The sequence below is a fragment of the Microtus ochrogaster genome, chromosome 22, assembly GCF_000317375.1.
Source record: "Microtus ochrogaster isolate Prairie Vole_2 chromosome 22, MicOch1.0, whole genome shotgun sequence".
NCBI lineage: Eukaryota > Metazoa > Chordata > Mammalia > Rodentia > Cricetidae > Microtus > Microtus ochrogaster.
Genome location: NC_022023.1, coordinates 31,913,664 through 31,923,966, shown reverse-complemented (window position 1 = coordinate 31,923,966; position 10,303 = coordinate 31,913,664). Strand labels below are relative to the sequence as shown.

At 50.0% G+C, this 10,303-nt stretch overlaps 1 protein-coding gene across 1 annotated transcript in view; it reads right to left on the bottom strand.

The window, feature by feature from the left end:
* Nucleotides 1-4,525, bottom strand: part of LOC101993445 (L-lactate dehydrogenase A chain) — a 6,225-nt gene extending 1,700 nt beyond the window's left edge. The window contains 4 exon segments of the mRNA XM_026784392.1: nt 3-140; nt 1,015-1,132; nt 2,679-2,831; nt 4,379-4,525. Of these exon segments, the coding sequence (XP_026640193.1) occupies nt 3-140; nt 1,015-1,132; nt 2,679-2,804 (382 nt within the window). The 5' untranslated portion in view covers nt 2,805-2,831; nt 4,379-4,525.
* Nucleotides 4,526-10,303: the final 5,778 nt, after the last annotated feature.

The window sequence follows — 10,303 nt, the reverse complement described above, 5'->3', positions numbered from 1 at the left end:
ACTGTATTTCACCACGTTGGGAATGATGAACTTGAAGATGTTCACGTTGCGCTGGACCAGATTGAGCCGACTCTCTCCCTCTTGCTGACGGGCCCCCGCTGTGATGATAACCAGCTTGGAGTTTGCAGTCACGCTATAGTCTAGAGAAAAGACCAGAGATGGAGATCCCTTCAGGGAACTTTGACCTACCCAGCAAAAACTTGTTCCTTTGTACGCAGCAGATGGAGACCTGTTGATGTTCAGATCTGTTTGGATGTGCTGTTTCTAAGTGTGGCCTCTTAAAGACTGGAAAGGTAATACTGATGCCCTTCTCACACTGCACGTTTAGCCACATTTTATCTTAATGGGAAGGAATTCAGGTTATCTCATCCTGTCTATATTTCTTTCTCCCCTGCTCCTCTTGAGGCATGCACTACATTCCTCTGCCTGGCCTTAAAGACATGCACATCTCTTTTCAGCCAGTTGCTATTGCGCTGAGTGTTCAGCCATCTTTTCTACCCCGCTTTCCTCTCTGTTCTCATTTGCTCCTGCAGGCCCTGTGGCACAGGGCGGCTGACCCAGAGAGTTGCCTATTAGGTAAGAGGTCAAAGACTTTCAACCCTGGGTTCCTGGCTGGTGGCAGCTAAGTGTAAAAAGGTCACGTAAAGAACTTCAGCTGCACAGGCCTCTAAGGTGAAGTTCTGAGTCTGTGTTAGCTAGCACGTGATACATGCAAGCCAGAAGAACATTTAACCACTTGCAGTAAGGCAGGTGGGGCTACCACTCAGCAGCTGTAGCACTTGCCCGGGGCTCCATAATAGCAACACACACTTGCTACAATGTAGATTCAGAACTTGCTACCTACTAATTCATATATTTGCATATATGTGCAATTAGGTTTCCTTAATTGAAGCCTTGGCAAGGATTGAGAGCTAGTGCACCTGTCCCCCAAGGCCTGCCCTCCTGCCTTGAATGAAAGACAGAATTGGAGAGGTGGGATTTCAGGCCTAAGAAAGAACTTTGGCCCCAACCAACCTTTGCCAGAGACAATTTTCGGTGTTCTAAGGAAAAGGCTGCCATGCTGGAGATCCATCATCTCTCCCTTCAGTTTGTCTTCCATGACATCAACAAGGGCAAGCTCATCCGCCAAGTCCTAAAAGACAAAAGTTTTAGGTAAATGAGAAACTTATTGAGGGTTTTCAGGATATGCACCCTTCTGTATTCCAGGCATAGGAGTCTCTGTCAGGATACACTGGAAGTTGAGGCAGGCCATTCAACTCACTGCTTCCCAGATGGCGCCATGCAGCAGACTCTAGTCTGCTCTCCTGCAGCCTCCCTACTGGAGGAGCTTTCTGTGGGGGGCAGCTAGTCACTACTGTCCAGTACCAAGCGTGGGCGAGACTATAAGACAGAGGAGGGGAGAGACCCAGAACTAATAAAACATGCAAAGCCAGGTGTAGCAATGCACACTTTAAAAAAAGCATCACTTGGGGGCTGGAGAGATGGCTCAGAGGTTAAGAGTACTGGCTGATCTTCCAGAGGTCCTGAGTTTAATTCCCAGCAACCACATGGTGGCTCACAACCATCTGTAATGAGATCTGGTGCCCTCTTCTGGTATTCAGACAGAACACTGTACACATAATAAATACATAAATAAATAAATTTCTTAAAAAAAAATGTATCACTTGGGAGCCATGTATAGTCAAGCCCTGTCTTCAGGTAGAGAAAAAAACACGGGTATGTACACAGGGCTGTAAGCTGCAAAGAGAAGCCCTGTCTCAATCCCCTCCCCACCTATACACACACATACATACATGTGTTTTAAGCTGTCAATTTTTTTATATATAAACCAGGTTTTAGTTAATAATATAACATTCTTTAAAGACAGGTGTGAAGTTGCATACCTATAATCCCAACACCCAGGAAGATGAGACAGGAGGATTGCTTCAAGTTTGAGGATAGCTGGAGCTACATACATGAGAACCAAGAACATTTACCTGTCTCTAAAAAGGTTTTTCAACTCAATTCTAAAGTCATCTAATTTTTTTTTTTTTTTGGCTTTTCGAGACAGGGTTTCACTGTGGTTTTGGAGTAAAGTCATCTAATTAACCTGTAGCTCGGAGATGGTTTACGGGGTGAAAGCTCGATGAGCTGCGTCTGACCTCCAGAACCCAGAGTAAGAGAAGCCAGTCACCCTCCGACCTCCACACATGTCGACTTGTGTGTGCTCACACACTTTTTCCCTCCATGGAAAACTGTTGCAAGCCAGGGAACAATCGGCTTGGATAAAAGTTCAAGGTATCCCATTCAGTAGGATTTTAATTTTTACCATATATACATATAAATTTCAATTAAAAAATTACTTTCGAAGTGGGCATATAGTTCAATGGTTACCTAGCTAGCATGTGGGAGACTCTGGGTTTATTCAACTCCCTGCACTGAAAAGGTATAATTAAAGGGACTCTTCTTGTTCGTAGGACATGCGAAAACACGGCAGGGCATTTTAAATAGGCCTGGGTCTGATACCCTCTGATACTGTTACTTTGGATAATCCTTTTTGTGTATCACTATGTTGCAAAATGTTTCACAGGCAGGCTCCTTTGAATGAGTGCCTGAACCTCAAGTTTTATACTTATATGTCATAATGGAGAGGTGCTTCCCCCACGCATGAGCTTGTGGCATGAAGAACCCCCACTTACCTTCATTAAGATACTGATGGCACAAGCCATGCCAACAGCACCAACCCCAACAACAGTAATCTTGTTCTGGGGGGCCTGTTCTTCCTTAAGGAGATTCACAATCAGCTGGTCCTTGAGGGTTGCCATCTTGTCGGACTTTGAACCTTTTGGGACCTAAGGTGGAAGCATTTCGTGTCACTGAGGCCTCTCCAAGGTATAATCACCAAGTCGCAGCCTTACTTTGCATCCTTTGGACTACTTTCTATTAAACGACAACACGTGACTAATCATTGCAGAAGTGGAAAAAGTGGCCGTGCAGCAAGTCCTCACCTTGAAATGTAAAAGTAATACCGAGGTCTCCGCGTAAGTGTAGCCTCCAGAGGACTTACTCATTTTGATTAGCCACAAAAGGGGAGGGGTAGCCTCTCCTCGAACAAGATCAGAACTGCCCTCCCACTTTTCTGAGCACCCAGAATCCTACAGTAAGTAGGGTGTCAAGTTGCTCCAGGAAGTACCAAAAATCAAGAGCAGAGGGCGCCAATTAACGGCCACCAGAAGCGACCCTAAGGCAAAGCAACGTGCTGAGCCCCGCGCATGCGCAGGCTCGTCCCCCCCACCCCACCCCACAAGTTTTATGACCAGCCTGGATTCGTAGGACTGACAGGTCGGACAAGCCGGTGCGCGTGCGCAATTTCGGAACAGGGTAGTAAGAGGTTTGGTGGCTGCTGGCCATGGATGAGACTGCCAAGCAGGCAGTTCGGGATCAAACTTCGGACCTTATTAAAGCCCAAAGCACATGTAAGCATCCTGAGGAGGGCTTGCCGCCAGGGTCAGATTTCAAATGCCAATACCAGGAACCAGGTGCTTTTAACCACCCACCCGCCAAGGCGGAGCCTCGTTACCCAGGATGAGGCCGCTAGGAGAAATTTACAGTTACGGAGGATCTAAGGCCTGGAGCCCCCAGAACCACGAGGGGCACATTTCCCCCAGCAAGCCCTACACCTATCTTTGAAATCATTCCAAAACACAAAAGGACCGGTCAAGGTCTCTGGGCAGGCAGCCCAGGGCCACCAAAGCTGAAATCCGGTCTCCTTAGAACCGCTGCTATTTCTAGACATTCTTAAAGGGTTTCTGCAGGCTAAGAGCAGGGAGGGGGATCTCTTCCTGCAGAGAACCGGCCTCACCCAAACCTCAGTTCCGGGCTTCATTTGGGTAGGGTGCGTCTACTTCCACCTGTGACCCTATGGGTGCCGCGCCTCAGCTACAGGTTTCCCCCTTCTGTCTGGGGTGCAGAGGGCTGTGACTCTCCCTGCTCTATCTCCGTACACAGCTTACCGCGATCCCTAAACCCACCAGGAACCTCGTAATTTGGCCCCAAAGCGCCCTACTTGTAGAAAGCACCCACTGCGCCAAGCCCACGCAAAAGGAAATGCAACCCTCACGACTTCTCACAAGTACCCACCCGGACGCGCTGAGGCTTTTTCGGTCCCTATGGGCTAGAGCAACCGGACCTCAAGATTAACCTGTTGGGTCCTACCCACCCTTCAGACCAGGCACTCCCTAGGCGTTCCCCAGCCACCAGGCTCGCAGCCCCAGGCAGGGTGCGGTCGCCTGCCCCGTTCCCTAGAGCGCAGTAGCCCACGCGCGCGGACCACAGGCCAGGCCTGTGGACCACCCCGAGTAGGGAGCTCCCGTGCGGGCCGCGTGGGGCTCAACCATACCGCTAGTGCACGATGAACAGCTTTGGGCGCACAGCAGCGTGGTCGGGGTTCGGCTACAGAGGCTCCAGCACGCCGAGCCGCTCGCGGGCGGGGCCTTATATGGAAGCTCGGGGTGACGTCAGGGTGGGAGCCCAGCGGACGTGCGGGAACCCACGTGTACGCTAGGCAGGGGACGGGCGTCCAGCTGGGCGGGGCCCTGCTGAGACTAGTGCAGCGCGCGCAGCTCCACGGCCCCACGTGTGCCGCGACAAGTCCAGGAACTGCCAAACTCACATGGTCCGCAGCCTCGGAACCAGGATCCCGAAAAGCATCGATCCTCGCTTCCTTTTCCGTAAAACTCGTGGGACTCAGGGAAACCCTGGTCACTTTGTCCATTGCTGTTCCCAGCCCTTTCTGGTATGCAGCAGGCTCTCAGTAAACACTGAGGGAAAGCACATGCCATCCCTGCATAGGGCCTTTCTCCTGCTACTTCCAAGTGCCAAGCCAAGAGGGACCCCAGCTTCGGAGGGCTTGCGAGTGACTCGGGTCTGTACCTTACCACCCCACCCCACAGACATTTGTGTTTCCGCCTTACCAAACAGCATCTGCGCCCAATTTTCACACCCCCTCTGTCTTTAAACGTTTTTCTATAGGCCTTTACTTATTACGGGTTCCTATTCCTCGCCCAGCCACTCCTTCATCGTGTGTGAATCTTCAGGTAGTCCACCACTGGGACAGGATGTAAAATATAATTTGCAAATGCCCTTAGTGATAGGAAGGACCCTGTGAATTGTGGCTTTCGGCCCAGCTCACCAACCTCCCAGGAAGGGAGTTCACTGAAGATGAAGGGCTATTAAAATCTTGAGCAGTATTTGAAGGGTTTCTGGTTTCGGGGTGCTGGAGCTGTAGCGGACACTAACTCCCAGAGAGTATGACGCTCAGAAGACCCTACTTGCCCTCTGCCTGTCTTACATCTGGTGCTGTCCGTCCGTTGTGATATCTTTTATAATAAGCCGAGCAGTCTAGGAGTGTGGCCAGGGCCAGGACACTTGCCCTGCACGCACAAAGGCCTGGGTTTGATCTTCAGCAGAGCACAATAGAAATAAACTATTAAAAGTCACAACAATTGGACCTGGAGAGGTGACTCTGCCATTAAGACCACGAAAGCTTGTAACTCCAGATCCAGGGGATCCAACATCCTTTTAAATAAATTATATACAGTAATTTAAATTATTTTTAAAAAAAGTCAGAACAAGGGCTGGAGAGATGGCTCAGTGGTTAAGAGCATTGCCTGCTCTTCCAAAGGTCCTGAGTTCAATTCCCAGCAACCACATGGTGGCTCACAACCATCTGAAATGCGATCTGATGCCCTCTTCTGGCCTGCAGGCAGACACACAGACAGAATATTGTACACATAATAAATAAATAAAATATTTTAAAAAAAAGTCAGAACAAGAGAAATGAAATTCAACTCTTAAAATAAACAATAAAGGTGTGTCTATGAGTTTAAAGAGCCAGCCAAGCCATTGGTGAGGCTGCCGGGGGCTGTTGGGAACACCCCAGTTTAAAGTGGCTGGGCAGAAGAAGCACAGGTCACAATCTTGTGATAATGGTCTCAGGAGAGGACCTCTTACAAGATTAAGCTGTTAACCTGTGCAGTACAATGCTCTAAGCGGAGCATAAGCTGAAGATGCCCTGTCCAGGTTCGTGTGTGAGGAAATTGCTTTATGTGGAAAATACATGGACACACATGTCTGTCCCCAGGGGTATTCTGGGGAGGGATGCTTGTTTTTCTCATAGCCACCTGTATACCTACAGAGTGGAGAGTCCATCTTCACACACACACACACACACACACACACACACACACACACACACACCTTGGCCTGTATACCCTTCAGGGACCCCATTGCAGTTAAGGGGGTAGGGTTCTGCTCCCTTTCTGAGACACAGATGGGCCTACTTCCTCTCTGCACTGTTCATCAGTATCTCAGGGCTAGCTTCCAGAAAGACCCATAGTTGTGGGGTTCTGGCCTACGAAGGGAAAATTCACCCAGCTTCCAGAAAACCAGGCCATCTGTTTAGTTGATTCTAGATGATACTGTTGGATGCCCAGAGACCACAAACACAGATGAGGAGTGGGGCACAGGTTGTCCTGAGGTAACTAGGGACAGGGCAGCTTTCAACAATAACTCAGGTGTCTAGGCCTGTGGGACAATATCCTTATTCAGTCAAGGATGGGACCTGTCAGCTTGTTAAATCTGTTCCAGTTGGAAGGAGGAGACTGGTGGAAAGCCAAGAGTAGATTGGGGCTGAGAGCCTTGCAGGAAAGACCTGTGAAGGTACCTTAGGCAGGTTAGAGTCCCCTACATCAGGACACCCAGCACCAGCCACTCCAGGCATGGCCTCCCTCCTCCAGCACATCAGCCACTTTCTGACTCCAGGATGAACAAGAATGGCACTTGCAGGGGCCAAAGGTAGGCGTCTCCTGGTTTGCCTTCACTGACTCTGAGGTAGACAAGATCATTCCCATGATGAGAAAACCAGGACTCGGAGAGAATACTGACTTTTCCAAGCCTGTGCAGTTTCTAAACGATTTCAGCCAGGACTTTAACCTGGCACTCACTGACTCGAAGCCTGTCTTTCTCTCTCCAAGGCCTCATGCTCACAAAACCCTGCATAGGACAAGGAACTACCCAGGGGGCTCAAGCCAGTCTTAGGTGCAGGAGCCACATAGGTGGCCCTGGGTGTCTCTGCCTACCTGCCTGCTTCAGCAGTGACTTCCCCTGGGCTGATGCTATCTTGGTTCTGATTTTCGGATTGGACAGGACCTTCTGTCACCAGCTTTCCCGAGTCTCCAGCTTGGAGGTGGCAGATGGTGGAACCTCTCAGCCCCCACAATCAAGTGACCAAGCCCTCACAATGAATCTGTGCGCTCTGCTGTCGCTTCTGCTTGCCTGGAGAAATGTGACCGATATACACTCTATACTGTAGACCTTCTACACCCACACTGAACTCATAAAATGGTTTGGGAAACCTATCACAGAACAGAGCACCTGCCTGGGCCCCGCCAGCTCTTCTTTGGGTACAGTCTCTTTAAAGGGAAAATCTACAAAGAAATCATTCGACTCAGGTACTGTCTGGGCTCAAGGAATGGCTGGTACCCAGCATGTACTGTGAGGTTTTTCCTAAGATAGGCTTAGCCAAAGGATGGTGCCCACCCGAAACGGTACCGTGTCTCTCTTTTACTGGAGTTCCAATGGCCTCCAGTAAGTCCTTGAGATCAAAGTCCAATTCTTGGACCGTATATCAGATCCTGCATAATGCAGTACCTACAGCCCTCTCTGACCTCATCTCCTACTTTCCTTTGTACTTTCTGTGTACCAGGTTCAGCGCCACTCCCCCATCCCTCAAGTGTATCACACACCGCTGCACTCCCTCATGCATGTATTGCGCACCGCCCCACTCCCCACACACGTCACGCATGCCCCACACACGTCACGCATGTATCACGCACGGCCCCACTCCTCACACACGTCACGTGTGTATCGTGCACCGCCCCACTCCCCACACACGTCACACATGTATCGCGCACTGCCCCACTCCCCACACACGTCACGCATGTATGGCGCACAGCCCCACTCCTCACACCCCTCAAATGTATCATGCACTGTCCCGTTTCCAGTCTTCCACCCAAGCAGTTCCCTCTACCTGAGTACCCCCTACCTTGTCACCAGACCTGACTTCCCGAGCCCACATAGTCAGAGACCGAGTACTGTTCCTTGAACTTTGCATAGACTCTTGTCAGTAGAGCGGTGGTGGCGCACGCTTTTCATCCCGGAACTCGGGAAGCAGAGGCAGGCAAATCTCTGTGAGTTCAAGGTCAGCTTGGTCTACAAGAGCTAGTTCCAGGACAGGCATCAAAGCTACACAGGGAAACCCTGTCTCGAAAAAAAAAAAAAATTGGGTCTGGAGAGATGGCTCAGAGGTTAAGAGCATTGCCTGCTCTTCCAAAGGTCTTGAGTTCAGTTCCCAGCAACCACATGGTGGCTCACAACCATCTGTAATGAGGTCTGGTGCCCTCTTCTGGCCTGCAGGCAGACACACAGACAGAATATTGTATACATAATAAATAAACATTAAAAAAAATTTTAAAAATCGACTCTTGTGTTTGGGCATCTCTCTGTGTCACCACACTCTGTGAACTAGTGCAAAAGGAGCTTTCCCGCTCATCTCTATAACCCTGGCACAGACAGTTTCTGTTTAACTTTAATTTTTATTTTGCATTAAAGGGCTACTATGTAAAGGGGCCATGTTAAGTGCCAGGGATACAAAATGAGCAAGACAGTCAGCTGTGGCACACACTCATAGTTCCCAGTTACTCATGAGGAATAGAAGAAGCTGGGAAGATAGTTTAGGCTCATGAGTTCGAGACCAACCTGTACAACATAGCAAGCTCTGCCTTCTAAGACCGAGATAGTAGGACTGACAACATCCTCCTCAGTAGTAAAAATCCAAGATGGAAGCCAGTCTTGGTGGTTTACACACCTGTGTTCCCAGCACTTGGAAGGTAGAGGGAAGAGGATCAGAAATTCAAGGCTAGCCTTGGCTACACAGTGACTTGGTCTATAAAACAAGCAAACAAAGGCAAGCAAAGCAAAATAGTATCACAGTACCAGAGGAGAAAGCACCAGCTGAGGTCATCCAAACGATGAAACCAGGAAAGACTTTCTGGAAGAGGTAGCTCCAGAGCTGGGTGAGAAAAGGATTTCAACTATGTGGATTAAGCGTTGAGAAAGTGGAGAAAAAGGGATGAAGCAAGGCTGAGACCACAAGCTACATGGCATGTCGGGAAGTCTTTAGCCTCCGGTGTCAGGCTAGAACGCTGATTCGGGTTTTGGTGGTCAGAAGTCACTGAAGTTTCTACAGAATGGGAAAGACAGGGTGAAAGCAAGGTGTCTGAAAGGCTGTCGGAAAGAGGGTGCCTTGTTTGGTGACCATACACAGCACACATACAGAGGACACGTGACGACACGGAGGCCTGTAGCCACATCTATCCAGGACCCTCCACACCCCATAGCCCCTCTGAACACTCACTGCCAGTCTGCCTGTTTTCACCTTGTCCATGATGGCAAGGCCGATGGCTCTCCTGAGATGCAGGGCCCAAGACGCAGAGGACCTCATGTGCCTGTGTGTCCTTGACCTGCTGGGGAGTGCTGTGTGCCTGTGCCAAAGTAGAGGTTCCTCTCTCTCTCTCTCTCTCTCTCTCTCTCTCTCTCTCTCTCTCTCTCTCTCTGTGTGTGTGTGAGTGAGAGAGAGAGATAGTGACACCTGAGAAACTGCTTTGTGTCACACACCCCTCCTGCAGTCCTCAGCCCATTCACCCCCCAGATGAGGGGTGTGAAATCTAAAGACTCCGCCCCAGCTTCTCAGGCTTTCCTGGTGCCACCTCCTGGGGTCTGGATGATATCACCTAGGATCCTAACGCCTTCTCCTCCCCCTCTGCTCTTCTAGGCCAGTGCTAAATGGTGCCTCTGTTTCCTACTGGACTGAACTTTTCATTAATCTCTCTGAGGTTCCCTAAGAGACTCCATCTTAGGGACTCTATGCCCCTCCAACTAGGTCTTACCCTGGGGAGAAGGGACAACGGTGTCCTTTGCTCTCCACGCTTCCTGGGAGAACAGGGGTGTCCCGTTGGCAGGCCCCAGATGAAGATTGTCACAGGAAGTGACTTTCAAATTGAGGTCAGTGCTGCAGAGGGAGTCCCAAACCCCACTAGTCCCCAGTGTGGGGTCCCACATCAAAAGATGGCAAGGAGGGTCCTGAACCCTGTGACAGTCTTTCCTTCTGCTACTTTGGGTGACATGGCTTAAAAAGATGAGTGAAGTGCTCGGTTTGCCTAAGAGGAGGCACTGGCAGGGCGGGGGCGGGGCGGGTGTCTCGAGT